At 34.0% G+C, this 21,018-nt stretch overlaps 3 protein-coding genes across 3 annotated transcripts in view; 1 reads left to right on the forward strand and 2 right to left on the reverse strand.

The window, feature by feature from the left end:
• The window catches only part of LOC127175047 (oocyte zinc finger protein XlCOF15), a 217,168-nt gene that overhangs the window by 4,048 nt on the left and 192,102 nt on the right, over positions 1 to 21,018 (reverse strand). The gene's annotated exons all lie outside the window — the stretch shown is intronic.
• zbtb8os (zinc finger and BTB domain containing 8 opposite strand) lies at positions 1,171 to 18,655 on the forward strand. The gene is made up of 7 exons (XM_051125892.1): positions 1,171 to 1,339; positions 1,860 to 1,884; positions 3,420 to 3,541; positions 5,773 to 5,855; positions 5,936 to 5,988; positions 12,563 to 12,599; positions 17,428 to 18,655. Exons 1-7 carry the CDS (start codon positions 1,258 to 1,260, stop codon positions 17,512 to 17,514), a joined length of 489 nt encoding a protein of 162 aa, XP_050981849.1. The 5' UTR covers positions 1,171 to 1,257; the 3' UTR covers positions 17,515 to 18,655.
• The window catches only part of LOC127175048 (CD276 antigen), a 48,820-nt gene continuing 45,195 nt past the window's right edge, over positions 17,394 to 21,018 (reverse strand). Inside the window, exon 4 of the mRNA XM_051125880.1 lies at positions 17,394 to 20,098. Coding sequence (XP_050981837.1) covers positions 19,986 to 20,098 — 113 coding nt within the window. The 3' untranslated portion in view covers positions 17,394 to 19,985. The remainder of the gene's footprint in view (positions 20,099 to 21,018) is intronic.

The following is a 21,018-nucleotide window of genomic DNA, read 5'->3' on the forward strand; positions in this document are numbered from 1 at the left end:
TAAATGCAATAATAAAATTGTGAAATGATTAATGATTCTAAATGAATAAATGAATAAAGAATAAATGAAGAATATATAAAGAGAAAGCAAAACACAACACAAATGTGTGGTTGCTCTGAGGATCGTCAGATCCTTCACTGGTAAAGATATAGGCTATTTTTATTGTAAAAGAGTTTTGATTAATTTGTAATTATGAATCGAAAGCACTAAATAAAAATGCAATAAGCCATAAACCTAACATCATGCAATTTAAAACTGAACTAATACAATACATTCAGACTAAAAGCAAGAGATAACAAAGAAAAATGAATGACTGAAACCTTTTCTCTAGTTAATTCATTTAACTTATTCCCAGTATAAATGATTTGGTTATGATGTATCTAATGTGTCTTTCTCTACAAGTTTGTTCAGCAATAAAACACAACAAGTGGAAGCTTTTAAGACTGTCAAAATAAATTCATTGAAACTAACAAATGTAAAATAAACATTAAAAATAAACTGGATATATTTGTCATTGGCTGTGGTGCTGCCAAGAAAGGAAAGGAAGAAACAGAAAGGAAGTTTACTGCTTCCTCGCATTCCTGCAGTGATTTACACAACAGACCCCATACTGTGTCACCATCAAATTGTTTTTCCTCTGAAAGTTCACGAGAATAGGGCAATGGAAAGTTTGGTATTTACGATCACTGATGTGAGATCTCTGAGAAATCTGTCAAATGCTGTGCAATGCACGTCAACAGGAAAGTATTAATACATAGATTAACATCACTTCACAAAACTCCAAAAAATGACCTCCAAAGTAACAAGTACTGGATTTTCAAAGTGGAGTGGAAAATTATTCACCTTGACGTTATTTGATATTACACACAGTAGGCTAGCCTATTAACCCACTGTCTGGTCTATACTGCAAGTGGTTCAAGTATGAGCGAATTACAGCTATAAAACCATAAACAGCAATGAATATTGAATATAATTACACCAAATGAGGCACTGCGGCATTTACAGCTTAAGTGAATCATTGTCACCAACCTTGCATATGACTAACATTAGGCACGACACATCACATTTATCTGAAAGTCTCAAAACGTTATTAGCTGCAGTGGGAATGGCACTTTTATTATGAAAATAAAAACCGAAGCAAGCGGACTCTTAATTTATAGAACAATATGGTTCACTGTTTCTGCCTTCACTCTTTATGTCTCGCATGTTTTCACGGAAATAACACCTACAGAACATTAAATCACCCAGGGCAGGACAATGAATGACCGCGAGCTTGATCTCACGGAAGCGCAAAAAGCTATAAAATCAAAATACCCTCCCATCACCAAGAAATATGAGTGTAAGTGGAATCGAATTCACTGTCTGTTCCGCATGTCATGTAAATCCAGTAACGAAAATAAACAAAACCTACTTAAAGTAAATGTAAATGTGTTGTAAAATACGTGTCATACATAAAAGGCATATATAAGCAACGACCGTGTAATTGACGAGAACGTTACAGAAACGCACTATTAACTACGATATCTGATATGGCTAAAGTTCATGTAAATTAATTAGGTCACGTGATACGACACTCCAAGAGGTTTACGTCAGCACGCAACATAGTGTTGTTATTATTTCAAAATAGTTTCATTATTTACGTCTCATTTTAAGATTAGCAATGGCAAAAATGTGTGTTGAGTAGTAATGGGGGAAAAAAAACAATTGATTCATTGTTTCAACCAGCAAGAACCACACCTGCTGGTCAAAACTGTGTAAACGCAACGCCCACACATGCATAATAACATCGGAATATTTCTTATAGGTCTATTTGGAAAAAACGTTTCGTCATTAAAACAATATTTGATTTTCTGTTTCAGATCTTGATCATACTGCAGATGTCCAGTAAGTATTTGCCAATGAAAGGAAGTCTGTCCTCCCTGCAACCTGTAGCGCGATGACGTAGCTGGATCAGATCCAATACCTATTGGATGTCTGACGCGCATGCGCTGTATTGGGGCTATCATTGAAGCTAGTATATATATATATTTTTTTTATTGCAGAACTTGTAAAGAAATGTACAAGAACAGGAAAATTAGACATTGATAATTCCTACAAGGAACAATCATATAGAAAAAAACAAAAGTTATATTCTGGATTTGCTAAATCATGGTACTATCCATACAGAAAAGAAAAGTATAGAAAAAAAAATAAATAAAAAATAAATAAATAAAATAATTACCTTCTTTTAGAAAAATTGTCATAATGCAACAAGAATTTGGCACTCTTTTTGTTACTTGTGAGTCTAAGAGATGTAATGAGAGAATCAAGTTCAGCAAGAAAAAGGGGAAAAGACAGAGGACATTTAAGCCATTTTTGCTTATTAATGAAGAATTTTGCATTCAGTATAAAAAAATTAACCAGATATTCAACAGATAATAGTTTTGGATTTTCATAATAAAAAATAACATCTTTGAGGACGAAGGTATGGGTCACATTTATAAGGCTAAAAACTAAGTGCTTAAATCAACCCATAATTTGTTGGTTACACCACAATCAAAAAATAGATGGGCAGCTGATCATTGAAGCTAGTATTTCATATAAATTAAACTGTATTTACGAGATATGGGTGTGTTTCATAGGCTTACACAAATAATATTATACTGTGATTTTAAACTAGTAAGTGTATTCAAACTTTGTTTAAGCAACGATGGCGTAGTTTTGAATGAAAGAGTTTAAGGATGTAAGTTATGTTTATTTTCTATTTGTTTGATTCGTTTCGGAAATAAAAATCTGCTAATTACAATGTAGTTTGTTCTTTATGAAAATGTGATAGTCTTATAGTTCTGTCAATAATTTGTTCATGATCAAATATTATTTTTCGTTCTCACTCTCTGTGCCGTGACAGAGTATAAAAGTTATAGGCCTATTTAAATATGCGGACATCTTTTTTATGCAGTATAAAAATAAAAAGAAGGAAAAAAATCCTGTCAGTCGAGGTTCCTTTAACCGATAGACTCGTTTTATAGTTAATCCCATGTCCAACAAATAAATGCACCCACAGTCGGGGACAAGGAATATTAACACAAAGATTACAATTTCTATTTTTTGTGTGTTATATGCAAGTGAAATCTCTGGAGATAGATCGACCTAATGGCTAAAGACAGTCCATTCATTCCGTTATGACATCCAGTACGTATTGGATCTGATCCAGCTTCGTCATCGTGCTACAGGCTGCATGGAGGACCTCTTGGGGTATTTTAGAGGAGTCATTTCCAGCAGAATCATTTTGAGTGGTTTCAGGCTGTCATTTTGGACCATGAACAATGTTTGGTTCATTGGAAGAAGAGGGCAAGATTTAAAAACAGCTCACCTTTAGATGACTGAACATCTGTATTTACAGTATAACTTTAAAGCAGTGCCTCTGTTTTTCACTGTAGGATTCATTCATGGGGTGATTCTCTGGAGGAGGCTTTTGAACAGTGTGCAATGGGGATGTTTGGCTACATGACAGACACAGAAACTGTGGAACCCATTGACACTTTAGAAGTAGAATCAGAAGGTGAGACAGTATTCAACCTTTTCTTTTAGTGATGACGAAAATTGTGCTAGTTGTTAGTGACGTATTTAAACACACTTCAGTGTGTCTCTCTTTTATATGCTTGGTGCAAGACAATCACAGGGATTCATTCATGTTGCCATTTCTTGCTAGGAAAAAAATTCCAGACAAACCCATAATAGACCTTTCTCACATTTTTCTCCGGATTTCTCATAGCGAAGTCGTCATGGGTAAAATCCGAGAGCAGTGAATGGGAGAGTACCACAAATATATTTTTTGCATTCACATTTGCTCAAATAGCAAAAGAAAAACTACACAACAGTGTTTTCACGACTTTCAATCAAAGGAAAAAAATTGAGAGAGACTGATATCGGCAGTCAGAAGACAGAACAATGTCAAATTTACCATCCCTCCCATAGACGTGGCATTAGAAACACCTTAACTAGTTTTTTTGTAACTTGATGAAGAGGTGACTTTGGTGAAAAAATAGCTGCCAAAATCACACAACGGGGCACAACCAAGAACATTCAAAGCAATTTTGGAATTGAATCATGCTTCGTGCACACGGGAAGATGGTTTCAGGGATTGAGCCACAGAAAACTAAACAGTGCTGATTAAAGGATGTTAACTTTATTTTGACAGGAAAGTCCTCGCCATTCCTGTTTAATCAGGATTAGGTAGTTTTTAATCACAGTTTATTACATTTTAAAGGTATTCCAAACATAGCCGTGCTGTCTGTTTATATCATTTAACGCAATTTCAATAGTGATCCGCTCATGACTTAGTGAAATCTTTAAAGAAGTTCAAAATGCAGTTTAAATGCAGCTTCAAAGGACTCTAAACGAGTGGAGGATGAAGGGTCTTATCTAGCGAAACGATCGGTTATTTTGTTTTCGGTTATTTACTTTTTAACCTCAAATGCTCATCTTTTCTAGCTCTGTGTGAACTGTGTGTATTCCGGTTAAATGACAGTTAGGGTATGTCGAAAAACTCCCATCTCATTTTCTTCTCCAATTTCAAAATCGTCCTACATGACTGTTTTGCCTTTTTTGTAAAGGGCATTTGACCTACTTTGCATGTTCACTTTGTAAACACTGGGTTGGTACTTCTGCAGTGATGTAGGACGATTTTGAAGTTGGAGGAGAAAATAAGAACGTTTTTCTGCATACCCTAACTTACACAGAGTTTACGCAGAGCTAGATAAGATGGGCGTTTGAGGTTAAAAAGTATATAAATTGTAATTTACTGGTGAGTAAATTATCTGTAAATGCTTGTTCTGGAAGTGAGGTACTCCTTTAAATATTTCTGATGACGCGTGGCGTATCATGCAGTGCAAGGCGATACCAAGGCGTGAAGTGCGGTGTATTTACTGGGATTTTGTACCAACCACAGACAGGGCGGAATTTGTTTTGCCAGTAAGCAATCTAAATGAGGTCAGACTTAATTTTAAAGGGTGTACATTGACCATACAGTCTGAAAATAAAATAATTGCAGAAATGAAGTAGATGCACCTTCGTGTTGCTGCAAAGTAGTGTGACTTGATTTCCTCCACAAAAGGAGAAAGAAAAAGACACAACCTGTGTGGACATTAAAAAGAAGTAAATGCTATTTGCACTAAATAGTAGTGAATTATGTTTACAAAAAGTCTAAAAAGTCTGTTTTTCTGAGCTACAGTGGGCAGAGTGCATAAAAAATAACCATTGCTATCAAAATTAAACTGTTGTTTCCACTGGGGAGGATATTAAATATAGCCTAAAGTTTTGGGAGTGGCAGACATTAAAAAGGACATTTAAAGCTATCATGTAACTTCATATGACCAAAATACTGTATATTGCAACTGCAAGAGTTATAAAGACCACATCGTTTAGAAAACTGAAAGAACTGTTTTTGCTATTCAACAGAAAAAAATAAACAAAATTAAATAAAAGGAAAATTCTTTTTTTAAATTGCCTGTTTGTGAATTGCTACTTTGTCAGACCAGTGGTTTTTAACCAGACACATTTCCAGAGGTTTCCAGAGTTTTAAAAAGCCCCTCACAATATATAAAAAAGCAATCACATAATAAAACAGCATGTTTTATTAGAGTTTGTGTTATACAAAGGAGTGTTGAGGTTACAGAGAGCTTGTGTTTTCAGTGGGGTGTTAAAAGCAATTTCAAAGGCACTTTGTGAAAGAAGGAAGTGAATGGAAAACTGCTGGTCCTCTGAGATGGTGACTTTGTCTTGTTTTTTCAGGAGATGATATGGAGTCACTCCTTTTTCACTTCTTAGATGACTGGCTCTTTAAATTCAGCGCAGATATGTTCTTCATTCCTAGGGTAAAGTACACACACTTGAATTATGTTTCCTGTAAAGTCATCTTTTCCATTTTCCAACAACTTGGTCTTTTGTTTTGCAGGAAGTGAAGGTGCTGCACATTGACCGAATGCGCTGTAGAATCCGCTCGATAGGGTGAGTTCTGACGAATGCCTCTTTCTCTTTAGCAGAGATGGCAAAAGTACACACATCCTTCACTTACGTAGAAGTACAGATACTCATGTTTAAAAATACTCTGGTAAAAGTAGAAGTACTAACTACACTTTTTTACTCAAGTTAAAGTAAAGAAGTATGAGCTCAGACATGTACTTAAGTAAAAAGTACACATTACTACTGCCTGTTTTAGTTTCACGCTGGTGACTGGACCTCATGTCATATTGACACGTTAATACAAAATAACCTATATTAAAAATTTTGTTAGCTAATGAATGTATTAAGGCTGAACAACCACCATGTAGAACAGGGCAGGACTGGGACAAAATTTCAGAAATCTCACACTCATCCAGGCCATCCCATACACGGAAAACCCTATTTTTCGTATGGCCATCACATTTAAAAAAGGTTTAAAACCTTAGGCTGGGGCCGTGCAAAATTATTAAAGGCTCTCTCTTGAACTGCACCTTCATTTCCATTTTTCTTTCTATTTTCCATGATATCTCTCTGCATCTCACTGTGTGTGTTTACTTTTTTCACTAATTTTCTTGTACCTGTCCCTTTTCCCATCAGTCATCTACTGCTATGAACAGAAATGTCTCCACCTTCTTGCAAAACAACCACCTCATTGTATTTGTATTTGGTTTCCAATAACATTATGCAATAAGTTTATTTTAGGTCAATTCCACATTATAAGGATCACATTATAACCATGTGTTATTTTATCTTAAAATTACTTAAATACTATTGATTTAATAAAACTATATTTTCTAAATTGCCTAAATGTCAAAATTAGTACACTATTACAGTATCTTTACAGAAAAAATCCTAATACTGAACATGTTATTGCATTATCTCTTTACTTCTCTTACCAAAATTAGCCATATTTTTAGTTTGTTTGTTTGTTTTTTTTTTCAGATTAATTTACAACCATAATTTTACTACAAATTTCATGGTTGGTCTATGCTTAGTGTGGCAAAACCAGGATTAATTTGTGGTTACCATGACTTAACTATAGTAACCATGGTTTTTGGTTTTAATTGTCGTAAAGGTTGTATTGTTATCTGCCTCAGCTTACACTAAACATATTAGTTTGAGTAATTGATTTGAAAATGTAAGAAGTAGAAAAATCTACTTAAGTACAGTAACGTGGCATTTGCACTACCCAGTTACTTCCCATCTCTGTCTTTTAGTGCACCACCCACACAGGGAAAAACCAGAGAACACTAGCCTTTTGTGCCTGAACTGCATGAGTGAACCAAATGAACTTGGATGTTTAAGCAGGTATTTTCAGCAGCTGAGAGTCAGAATGGGTCAGATTAGCCAGACAGAAAGGCTGGGAAATGTTTGGAAATGATTCAAATCACGTTATTGGGGTTATAGTGAAAGTAGGCTGAATCATTTTCACTGGAAATCATTCTGATGTGTGAAATGTCATCAGAGGATGAGTCTCTCACAGTGAAAAACAAAGCTGCTATGTGTAAAGCTCATTTTATGAGTTTTGTAATTTTGTAAGCCTTTTTTGGACAAGCCAACACTTTTTTCAAATATGTGACCCTGGACCACAAAACCAGTCTTAAGTCACTGGGCTATATTTGTAGCAATAGCCAAAAATACACTGTATGGGTCAAAATTATAGATTTTTCTTTTATGCCAAAAATCTTTAGGAAATTAAGTAAAGATCATGTTCCATGAAGATATTTTGTAAATTTTCTACCATAAATATATCAAAAGTAATATGCTTTGCAAAGAACTTCATTTGGACAACTTTAAAGGTGATTTTCTCAATATTTTGATTTTTTTGCACCCTCAGATTCCATATAATAAAATAGTTGTATCTTGGCCAAACATTGTTCTATCCTAACAAACCATACATCGATGGAAAGCTTATTTATTCAGCTGATGTATAAAGCTCAATTTTAAAAAACTGACACTTATGACTAGTTTTGTGGTCCATGGTCACATGTGTTTCTTATGAAACAAAGAAACAACTACATGGGATACACCCATTAATAAATTGGCATTTATATGAGGTTTACAAAACAAATTAAGAGCTCAGATGCAAAAGCCTCTAAATCCATCTGATGAATTTCTTTAAAATGAGCATTTCTGTCTGGCTACTTTGTACAGGTTTCTATGTAAGTACTGGTACTTCTGACTGGGCTGAGGCTGGAATTTAGCGAGTTTGAAGTAAAAGTGATTGACTGGCGTATTATTATATGTGTCAGGAGCATTCACTCAGTATCATTATCTCATTTTTGACCGAGATGACTTTTAGCTGGTTTTGCATCTGAACTCTTCAGATAATTTTGGCAGAATACACTGATGCTTTTGACAGGCTGTCTGTCGGTGAAAGAAGATTTGATGTTTATGTTTATAATATCTTCATGCCTTACAGCTGGGTGGTAGCATACGTTACATTCTTGCTATATAGTATACATGAGTGATATATAACCGTATTGGTTCAGATATTATGCAACCAGTTGTGTTTCATGCATCAGAGAATGCAGCAAAAATATAGGTCCTACCTGAGAAATGGCTAAAATTAAATGACTCTCTTCTCATTCAGGGTCAACATCTGAATAATGTGTTTATGAAATTAAAAAAAGTAATAAGTGAGGAAAGAGTTTTATAGCACGTTCAATGTGACTTGTTTCTGGTTATTTGATTCACTTGGAAAAGCATTAAACACACTGCCGTGTCTTGTGCAGAGGCCCGACAAGGGTTTGGGTTTTTCATGGAGCACTTTTTGTTTAAACAGTCTGGAGTTTGGGATTTTCAGAGTCTGCCTTCCGAGAACTACGAACATAATTTTTTTTTAAGTACATGTATTCAGTTTTTTTAAGTACATGTATTCAGTTGAAAACAAATCCCACATTAAAGGGGTCATCGGATGCAAAGTTCACTTTTGCATGTTGTTTGAAGATTAATGTGTGTTTGCAGTGTATGTACAAATCTACCCTGTAATGATAAAAATCCATGCAGTGGTTTTTAATTAATCTGTAAAAATAATATTCCCTTTTTCAAATCGAGCCATTCTCAGATGCCTGTCACACCGACAGAGGCCGCTCCCACGATAGTTGATTGACACGAGCGTCTTACCTCACACCCGTGCTAAATCAGCTGTAACAGTCCGACCTCCATTGTTTCGATGCCAGAGCAGGGATGTAAATTAGACAAGAATATCTCTGATTGAGCAATTGAGGTATTGTGTTGCTGGATGTAATAATAAACATAGTGGATGTCATTTACTCCCGACATTACGTTTGCTTGTGACTGATCTACATAAATGCTTCACTCACAGCAAAAGCGAGTATAAGGTTTTTTTTTTTTTATGAATCTCTGCAATCACCTTTCCTAATAACATGCTATTTAACAAGTTTCGCAGCTAAACGCGCTAAATGCAGCTAAAGTAAACAATCTCTCAGAGCACGGCTTGTCACTCCACAGAGAGAAGAGAGGGGCGGGGCAAGCAGAGCTCATTCGCATTTAAAGAAACAATCGATCAGAATGGGTTGATTTTTGCAGAGCTCATTCTGACAAGGTAAAAAGGGTGTTGTTTTACACTACCATTGAGAATTTTTAACCAAAGTATATTATAGACTTTTCATTAAGACCCTAAAGAATCATATCAACTTGTGGAAAATGGGCATCTGATAACCCCTTTAAGAAATATATATGTGCCACAATTATCGGCACCCCTGATGTTAATACTTCGTACAACCCCCTTTTGCCATTGGAGATTGGAGAATACAAAGAGAGGGATCTTTGACTATTCCTCCTTGCACAATCTTTCTAGATCATCCAGAGCCCTGAGTCCTCTCTTATGCACTCTCCTCTTCAGCTCACCCCATAGGTTTTCAACTGGGTTGAAGTCTGGGGACTGAGATGGCCATGTGAGGAGCTTGATTTTGTGTCTGCTGAACCATTGTTGTGTAGATTTTGCCACACGTTTTGGGTCATTATCCTGCTGAAAGACCCACTGACAACCCATCTTCAGCTTTCTGGCAGAGACTATCAGGTTTTGATTTAAAATGTCCTAGTATTTCAAAGAGTTCATAATGCCATGCACCTTAACAGGATTTCCAGGGCCTTTGGAATCCTCCACCATACTTCACAGTGGGCACTTAGAGTGTTTGTTGCCATAAAGCTTTATCTTACACGGTCCCATTTGAAGTCCCATTATCACTTATCAAGTCCAGATGTTTATGTTTGTGATTGTTGGTAAGAAAAGACTTTTTCCTTGCATGCCTCTCAAACAGCTTGTTGACGTTTAGATAACTTCTGATGATGGAGACTTTGTGACCCCAAGACTCTTTGATGCAGTTCTCTAACAGAAAGCTTTGGAGATTTTTTTACTTCTCTTACCATCCTTCTCACTGTGTGTGGTGGCAAGATAAACTTGGGTCCTCGTCAAGCCTTGTTTGTCACTGTTCCAGTTGTTTTAAACTTCTTAATGATTCCTCTGACTGTAGCTATGGGCAAGTTTAGGCAAGTGGCTATTCTCTTGTAGCCATTGCCTGACTTATGAAGGTCGACACACATCTGCTTTACTTCAATGGGGCGTTTTCTTGTCTTTCCCATGTTGACGAGCAGATAGGAGAATTACGCCTCTGTGTCACGTCATGTTTATACCACAGGGAAACAGTTCTTAGATAAACAACTTTATAAAAACAGGAAAAATTATAAAAATGCTTTTTTATAGGAATTGTTAGGGGTGCCAATAATTGTGGAACAGGTGATTTTTTATATATATATATATGTAAAAACAATTATCTTTTAGTCATGGATTTAATGGATAATGGATTAAATGGATTTTTTTTTTTTAATTTACTTGAGTTAAAGGTTAGATTTTTCTAACATTTTCTGTTTGAGATTATGCTTCCGCAATAACATTTTAATTTATTTTACAGCTTTTAACACATCTTAACCAGGGGTGTCAATAATTGTGGAGGGCGCTGTATGTCTTCCTAAAATAAATGATAAAGGAATAGCTGGCCCGAAAAAGAAAAATGTTATCATTTACCTAGCCTCAAGTCATTCCAAACCTGTATGAGTTTTTTTCTTCTGCTGAAAACAGAAGAAGATATTTTGAAGAATTTGGATAAGCAAAGAGTTTCTGGTCTCTGTTGACTTTCACAGTATTTTTCCACACTCTTTTAAAAAATAAGGTTCTTTACTGGCATCTTTGGTTCAAGGAAGAACCTTTCCACTGGACTAAACCTTCTTTCTTTTTTTACTGTAAAAAAGGTATAATTAAAGGTATAATTACCTTCACTGAAAGGTTCTTTGGGGAACCAAAATGGTTTTTCTACGTTTTTTAAATAGTTACTAGGGCAATTCCAGCATTATGGATGTGACATATAAATGCTTAGAGCATGTATGTGTTACCAATATACCGAACCATTTGTTTATATTTTAATAAGCCCTGGTTGATAGAGTCTAAACATCAGTAAAATATCAGTAACATAAATATCATAAATAACATAAAATATCAATAACAAGTTTTCTATGTTAAAAAATGGAAATAATCATGCGTTGTGGATGTGACAAAAAAGGCACCTTTTTTGAGAGACTACATACTTTGTAGGATTTCTGAGAAATAAAATGCACAAACCAGACACAATAATACCCAACAAATAGAGTTTTAAAATTAATTTTAATTTTAATTTTGATGAGGAATATGTACTGTTATGGATGTGACAAGCCTGAAAAATACACTGTAAAAATCCGTAAAATTCACTTTTTTTACCGTCATTTTATTGTAAAAAAAAAATACGGTAGCAATGATTTTGGGTTTACGGTTTTTACTTAGATTTTACATTTAAATACCGTAATTTCATTAACTGATATAATGTTAATATACCAACCTATTGAAGTACTGAAATCTGTTTTGTACCTTTGTAATACAGTGATAACCACCAAAAGCAGGTGGTGATGAGAAAGTCACATGACGAGCCAAAGCCCATCACAAGCAACTTTTAAATAATAACATTTTTAAAATTTTAAAACACTAAACAACATCATGGTAACACACATGAAACTGAAATATTGCAATAAACATTTATTTAACAACATTAGATGTAACATACAAACATAATGTACAAAATTGATAAGAAAAAACTAAGAAGAAACATAGTTATTTCAACATTTCAACAGTGTATCATTTACCAGACTATGGAAATGCACCAATAAATAAAAAAACTTTAAGGGAGACCACACGTGAATATTTGAACCACCAAATGGTGACATCTGTGCTAACAGTATATTAAAAACCTTTGGTAAAAAGAACTATGTAAGTCAGCAGGGACCAACTTTCTGGTTACCCACATCCTTCAAAATATCTTCTGTGTTTAGCGGAGGAGAAAAAATCATTTCATCAGGTTTGGAAAAACTTGATGGTGAATAAATGATGACAGTATTTGCATTAGTGGGTGAGCTATCCCTTTAAATAAATCTGCATTTTAAATTTAACAGAAGCAAATTCTGGATAGTTTTCTGATGATTGTTGTGTGACTTGCACATTTTTCATTATATATATATATTTTTTTTGTAGGTGGGGTGAGGAGTTCAGTGTAAATAAGCATCCGCAGGTACGTTCCCATCTGTCTGTGGCTGTGACCACCAGGGACATGTTCTCTGTATGAACACATCAAACACATCTGTGGCTTATTTGCTTTACGCCTTCACTTTCTGCTGAATCACTTTTATTTGAATGGTAGCACATGTCTTTGCCAGCCCTAGTGTAAACTATTATGGAAATCCACAGGGGGGTTTTTAAGCGTTGCTTGTTATTCATTCCGACCGCAAAACCTACTGAAGTTGGAATAACAAATATAAACTTTCTAGATCAAATCACAGGGCAGTTATGACTAGGGAATTCCTCATGTAGGACTGTCTACAAGGTGTGAAACAAGTCCAAGATGGCCAAGAGGGAACCATAAAAATAAACCACAATTACTGTAGATAAAGATTTAATGTAAACCTGCAGTTTGAGCCACTGATCCGTTGGTGTGATAAAAAACATACAAATGAGTGGTTAAAAACAGCTTTTTTCCGGATTATCACTGTTTAAGCAAATACATAGTCTTGCCCCAGACTCATTGGAATGTCTGGTCAAAGCCACTAGAAGGCAAAAAAGCGTAACCGCTAATGCTAATGCTTCTGGTCTGGCAGTATGTCGAAAATAAACAGCTTTTTAGAGGAAATGGCTTATTTTTAACATGTTTCACATTAAACAATACTTTTGGATTAAACAATTTTTAGATTTTACCACGAAAAAAATGCTGTTTTATAAGAGAAGACTTTTTGTGACCGGTGGAATTCAGCTTACAGCACTTCTCATTCATTCCTGTGGAATCTGTAAATGGCCGCTGAGTGTCTACAACTTTGATTCAAATATACTGACATCAAGGCTGTAGTGTGATTGGTTATTAAGGGACACGTGATCCAAGTTAGCCGTTACGCTTTCTCCAGTTGTAAGTAATACAGACCCTCTCATCTCCCTATAGTAAGACAAACTCTGGTCTGGTCCGGTCTGGGCTGCTTAAACAAACAGATCACCCAAAAATTTAAAAATTGCTGAAAAATACTCTCAGGCCATTCATATTGCAGATGAGTTTGTTTCTTCATGACAACAGATTTGGAGAAATTTAGCATTACATCACTCACCAATAGATCCTCTGCAGTGAATGGGTGGCGTCAGAATCAGAGTCCAAGCAGCTGATAAAAACATCACGACCCCTTTTGTCCGATTTATATTTTAGTATACACTGCCGTTCAAAAGTTTGGCATTAGTACAATTTTTTTTTAAATGTTTTTAAAGACTTTTCTGCTTATCAAGGCTGCATTTATTTGATTAGAAATACAGAAAAAACTGTAATATTGTGAAAAATTATTGCAATTTCTATTTTAATATACTTTGAAATAGAATTTATTCCTGTGATGCACTGCTGAATTTTCAGCCTCATTACTCTAATCTTCAGTGTCCAGTGATTCTTCAGAAATCATTATAATATGCAGATTTATCATCAATGTTGAAAACATTTGTGCTGCTTAATATTTTAAACCTTGGATACTACTTTGTCAGGATTCTTTGATGAATAAAATGTTTAAAAGAACAACATTTATTTAAAATAGTATTTTATTGTAACAATGTACACTATTGTTCAAAGTTTGGGGTCAGCAATTGTTTTTCTTTTTTCTTTCTTTGAAAGAAATGAATACTTTCATTCAGCAAGGATGCGTTAAATTGATGAAAAGTGATAAAACAGACTTATATTGTCAGAAAAGATTTCTATTTTGAATAAATGCTGTTTTTTTTTTATTATTCATCAAAGAATCCTTAAATAACAGGTTCCAAAAAATATTAAGCAGCACAACAGTTTCAGAACTGATAATAAATTCTGAAGGATCGTGTGACACTGAAGTAATAGCTGAAAAAAATTCAGCTGTGCATCACAGAAATGAATTATATTTTAAGGTATATTTAAATAGAAAACTGTTATTTTAAATTGCAATAATATTTCATATTGTTTTCCTGTATTTTAGATCAAATAAATGGTACTTTGATGAGCATAAAAGACTTATTAAAAAATGTTTTAAATCTTATTGATCCCATACCTTTGAACAGCAATGTATTTTTACACTTTCACAAAAAAAAGTAGCAAAGTTATGAGGATTTCCCGATCATAGCAGCTTCTACTGATAGAATATGAGAAAGTGTGCTAAAAAAAGATTGTTTTCAAGTATTTACACTGAATATAAAAAACATAGATGAACACCACCTAATCTAGAATTAATCTGACAACTACACTGTTTTTCTGAATACTTTCATCAGTCGTTTGGTTTTTATTTCTATAGCACTGAATCTGTACAGAAATTATCGATATAATAAAAAGACATGGTTTGATCGTATAAAAATGAATGGGAGAAATCGTAACACACAGAATGGAGTCTGTTTGTAGTGCATCTACATTAGCTAATAATAAGATAAATTTATAATGCAATGAATGTCAAATTTAATTCCTTAAAGTCTGAAAGATTTCTGCCTTTCCTCATTAAAGCGGTTATAATGTTCATACTGGCTTGTGTGTGTTATATGCACCATAAATACTGTTATATTTCCTTCACCCTATGGTTATACTGTGAGTTATAGTCTTTTAAAACCCTGTAATATTCGTCTGAGTACTACATCCCTCCGTAATTCCTTTCCCATGCGGCACAGCTTTTAAAGTAAACCTAAAATGACAAATAATGTGCAGTCTAATATTCACAACATTTTATTGCTGTAGATAGCCAAGGACGGGTTTCTCATGCTGGTCTGATTTATCTCTCCGAATGTATATAAATACTAAAAATGGAATGTTAAACTATTCCAGTCTGCTAGTTTTCTCATATGACTCTCATATGAATCTTTCTAATTCTATTCCACATTTATTTATCAGAGGAGAACTGTTTATCCGGAACAAGTCATCCAGTGCTAAAGTTTTTTAAAACAACCAGCGTTTAAGCAAACATGTAGTCATGTCACATCACTGGAACGCTGTTATGTCTAGCATGGGCTATGGGCTGCTTAAACCCAACAGTGAAAATCACTGGATCCTCTGCAATGAATGGGTGCCGTCAGAGTGAGAGTCCAAACGACTGATTAAAAACATCACAATTAATCCATACCACTCCAGTCTATCAATTAACATCTTGCGAAGTGAAAAACAAGAAACAAATCCATCATTTTTTAATTTTAAATTGTCACTTTTAGCCAAAATACCAAATACCATATGTCAATATAATCAATAATAATGCTTCCTTCAGTAAAAAACAAAACAAAATCCAACCACATGTGTGACCCTGGACCACAAAACCAGTCTTAAATCGCTGGGGTATATTTGTAGCAATAGCCAAAAATACATTGTATGGGTCAAAATTATTGATTTTTCTTTTATGGCAAAAATCACTAAGAAATTAAGTAAAGATCATGTTCCATGAAGATATTTTGTAAAATTTCTACTATAAATATATGAAAACTTAATTTTTGATTAGTGATATACATTGTTAAGAACATTTTTGGACAACTTTAAAGGCAATTTTCTAAATATTTTGTTTTTTTTGCACCCTCAGATTCCAGATTTTCAAGTAGTCGTATCTCGAGAAAAAAACTGTCCTATCCTAACAAATCATACATAATTGGAAAGCTTATTTATTCAGCTTCCAGCTGATGTATAAATCTCAATTTTGAAAAATTGACCCTTATGACTGGTTTTGTGATCCAAGGTCACATATATGTTGAGAACTGCTTTGCGTTATTATCTGTGCATTTTTCTCCTGATTCAGCCAAGATGACTTTTCACTGGAGAAAGCAGTATTATGGACAGCAGACTCAGATTGTAACCACAATCAGTGGTCTGAAGTTAAAAATGTCTTGAAGAAGTCCTCTTCTAGAACAAAAATTACAGATAATGTACTCACCCCCTTGTCATCCAAGATGTTCATGTCTTTCTTTCCTCAGTCGTAAAGAAATTATGTTTTTTGAGGAAAACATTTCAGCATTTTTCTCCATATAATGGACTGCTATGGTGCCCGGAGTTTGTACTTCCAAAATGCAGTTTAAATGCGGCTTCAAACGATCACAAATGGGTCTTATCTAGCGAAACAATCGGTTATTTTCGTTAAAAAATACAATTTATATACTTTTTAATGTCAAACGCTCATATTGTTTTGCTTTTCCTGATCTCTGTTTTTGTTCCGGTTCATGACAGTTAGGGTATGTCGAAAAACTCCTATCTCATGTTCTCCCACACCTTCAAAATCATCCTACATCGCTGTTTTACCTTTTTGTTAAGGCTGTTTGTTCTTCTTTGTGTGTTCACTTTGCACAGACTGGGTCAGTACTTCTGCAGCGATGTAGGATGATTTTGAAATGATTGTTGAAGTTGAGGGAGAAAATACGATTGGAGTTTTTAGACATACACTAACTGTCTTGAGTCAGAATACACAGAGTCCAGGCAGAGCAAGACGAGACGAGCATTTGAGATTAAAAAGTATTTCAATTGTATTTTTTAAAATGAAAATAACCGATTGTTTTGCTAAATAAGACCCTTCTTCCTTGGCTGGGATCGTTTGAAGCTGCATTTAAACTGCATTTTGGAAGTTCAAACTCGGGGCACCACATCAGTCCATTATATAGAGAAAAATCCTGAAATGTTTTCCTCAAAAAAACATAATTTCTTTACGACTGAAGAAAGAAAGACATGAACATCTTGGATGACAAGGGGCGAATACATTATCTAATTTTTGTTCTGGAAGTGGACTTGTTTAAAAGTGTCTTAATTTTGCTTTACAAGAAAATAAATCATGACCTTCTTCCTTTTAACAGGCACCAGACTACAAAGATTTTAATGCTTTTATTTTTCTTTTTTACAGGGAACAGAAGTGAAGGCAATCACCTATTCTGCTATGCAAGTGCATGACACAGAGAAACCAGAGATCTTTGTTATCATCGATATTTAAAGAACAAAAAATACATTACATATAATTTAATACCTCGTGTTAGTTTACATCATTTTAAAAGATTGTACCATTTAGTTGGAATGTGACAGGTGTCATTTCTGTAAACTATGAAATGTTTTGTGGATTGCCTGGCTGAAATACTGTTTTTTTTTTTTTGGTCTGATTTTCATTATTAATAATGATATTAGTAATTTTCATTAATAATAATATTAATCATTTTAATTTTGTAATGAGAAATAGGGGTGTGCGATATGACGATTTTTGATCGTGGACTATAAAAATGTCTCCACGATCTGCTTTTGGAGAAATATCATAGTATCGTGCTATTCTATCAGTACTAAACATGCCGCCGCTTGTCATCAAAGGGATAGTTAACCCAAAAATTACAATTCTGTAATTATTTACTCACTTACATGTCCCAAACCTGTCTTAATTTATTTCTTGTGCTAAATAAGATATTTTGAAGAATGTCGGTAACCAAACAGTACCATGGTCCCCATTGAAATTAATAGAAATTATCAAATAGATAATGTTCAACAGAAAAAAATAAACTCATTCAGGTATAAAACACCCTGAGAGTGTGTAAATGATGGTATAAAAATAAAACACTATGACAGAATTGACAGACAGTGAACTGGGTGAACTATTCCTTTAATGTTAATAAAACACAAAGAGAAAAATCACTCACTGATCTTGACTGAAGAACTTTAATACATAATCAATGTCCAATTGATGTATCCACCATATTTTTCAATGTGGAAGTAAGCTGTTTTCTGGTAATGTGTTAGACGTCCGGTTCATAATCCACCACAGGGAAATTACAAGAAGAATACTGAAGTGCAGTAAATGGTAAAACAGTTTGCACTACAAACCAGTGTGCTCATAATTAAGATGATATATTAAAATAATATGGTAAGACACACCAGTTTGCAATATCAAGCAGCAGCAAAACAAGTTTTTTGTACAGCTAACAATAGCTGGAAGTGGATGAGACTGGAAGCCATACACAAAACCCCCCCGCTCTCATGGGAAAAATAAGGTGGATATAGTGTTTCAGTTTTTGTATTTGTTAATTCAATTTATTGAATGCTACTGCTAAACACACCTACAGTACCTGAAAAATAAAGCGCTGTTTGTTTTATTTGTATTATGTTTATTTGTAATATGTATATTCGTTCTTCTTTTTTTAATAACAAAGATAAAATAATGACAAAGATTAGTATCTTCGCTCACTTTGGCCTAAATATCTGCCATTCTTTTGTATTTTATACTTTGTTACCTTGAAAGGCTTTGTTTTAAAAAAAAAAAAAAAGGGAAATTAGTTTGGCTGTACTGCTCAGACAACTTGCAAAACAGTAAAACTAACATGACAAAAAATCGTGAATCGTGATATTTCCGAAACAAAAAAAAGACGTGACCCTTATGTAGAAAACAAACACGTAACACAAAGAAACACTCATGATCTAAAAAAAATACCTTGTTTGGTTTAATTTGGGTTTTGTCACAATTTTATTTTTTTTAAAGATAATTATAAATGTCCTAAAAATATTTATATATAAAACATTAAACATGCTCATTTTTTATACTGAAGTTAATAAAAATACATCTCATTATATCTCGTTAATATTAATGCTACAGTTGTGTCGACATATGGTGCAGTTGCGCTTCGGGTGTCCCGTGATTGATCCTGCCTTGTGGACCTTTCCCAATCCCCCCCCACCTTCTCTCCCATTCGTTTCCTGTTTCCTATATATACATGTTACAGTTAAAGCATAAACCTTTAAAATCAGCAGGTATACAAGTTTTTTGCCTTAAATATTCTTTCAGTCAAATACAGATTTCATAAACATTCATACAGTCAATGTTTCTAAATTTATCTTGTCTTCATTGAGGTCACTTTTAAAGCTGAAGTGTTTCATTTTTATGCCACCAAAGAGAATAAAAAATATTGATATTTTTGGCTTAAATTCATGCTAGTGTTGTTATGCTGGTTAGCATGGTCAAAGTATTGTTAGATGTTTGTTAATGTTAACCCTTTTCCATAAAAGGCCATTCAAAAATATTCAGCAAAATATAATTTCTGTAAAACATTCTGATCGTATTATTGTATTCTCATTCATATATATTTTAAGATTGCTCTAAAAAGCCTGAAACTAACTTTTTCTGTCTATCTCAGGATAGCTGCTAGGGAAGAAATTAGGTAAAGTGGAACAAACACAACGTAAATGCAACCAAAAAAAAAAAAAAAATCACACACTTTAACTTTCTAATGATATCTTGTGTTTCTCTCCCAAGTCTGGATTGCATGAAGTCTAATGGAGCAGCAGTATTCATATAGTATTCAAGAACAAAAGCCCAAAAGTATTGTTGGAGGCACTATTGGAATAGCAGTAGTAGTTAGTGCTCAACAAAAGCACATTACTTTCCAGCAATTAATGTAAATCATGGTTGAGTCCAGGGTGGACATGAGGTCATCTGCGCTTCTCACGACAGTATAACCATAACAGCACACCTGTCAAGAAAAGGAGCAAAATACAAAACAGAGAAAGAACCACAACTGGTGTATTGGAGCTCATGTTCCCATCTGAAATAAAACAGACAGACAAGAGGAACACATTAATAACAGGTGACTCTGTGTACGTTCACAAACATCTTCTGTAACGACATTTCGAACAGGATATTCAATAATGTTCAATAATATTCTCAATGACAAATGATTTTTTTCTTTGGAATGATGTGAATTGACGACTCAAATTTTAATTACTTTTCATTTTTATGTTGAATCCAAATCAGATTTTATGTCTATTTTCATGCACTTTATGTCTTCATGCACTATATTGTTCAAACATTTGGGGTGGGTAAGATTTTTTTTTAAAGGAGTCTCTTCTGCTCACCAAGGCTGGATTTATTAGATACGGTAAAAACAGTAATATTCTGAAATAACATTACAACTTTTCTTTATGAATATATATTTATATATATTTTTAAATATGATTTATTCCTATGATGCAAGGCTTAATTTTCAGCATCATTACTCCAGTCTTCAGTGTCACATGATCTTCAGAAATCATTCTAAAACCATTATTCTTTTTATTTTTTCAAGATTCTATGATGAATAGTAAGTTCAAAAGAACAACATAAGATTTTAAACAAATGTTTTCTAACATTATAAATGTTTTTACTGTCACTTTTGATCAATTTAATGCAACTTTGCTGATCAGTTATATGGCCATTCTACAGAATCGGTGCAAGCTGCTGTCCCACAACCAAAAGACACATTTAAAAAGCATTTAAGTATTCAAATCTTAGATATTTATAAAGATCCTTCTATTATCTACTGAAACCCACAATAATATTTAAAATATTAGTAAGCTTAATATATATAAAATCATAATTTATTGGGTACTTTCAACTGGGAGGTGGCTGTCCCGAAACCTAAGCCCTAAATTTCAACTTATGAAAATATTGAAGTAATTTTTGTAATTTTTTTTCCCATTGTTTTTT

This window comes from Labeo rohita, chromosome 13 (assembly GCF_022985175.1).
Source record: "Labeo rohita strain BAU-BD-2019 chromosome 13, IGBB_LRoh.1.0, whole genome shotgun sequence".
Classification (NCBI taxonomy): domain Eukaryota; kingdom Metazoa; phylum Chordata; class Actinopteri; order Cypriniformes; family Cyprinidae; genus Labeo; species Labeo rohita.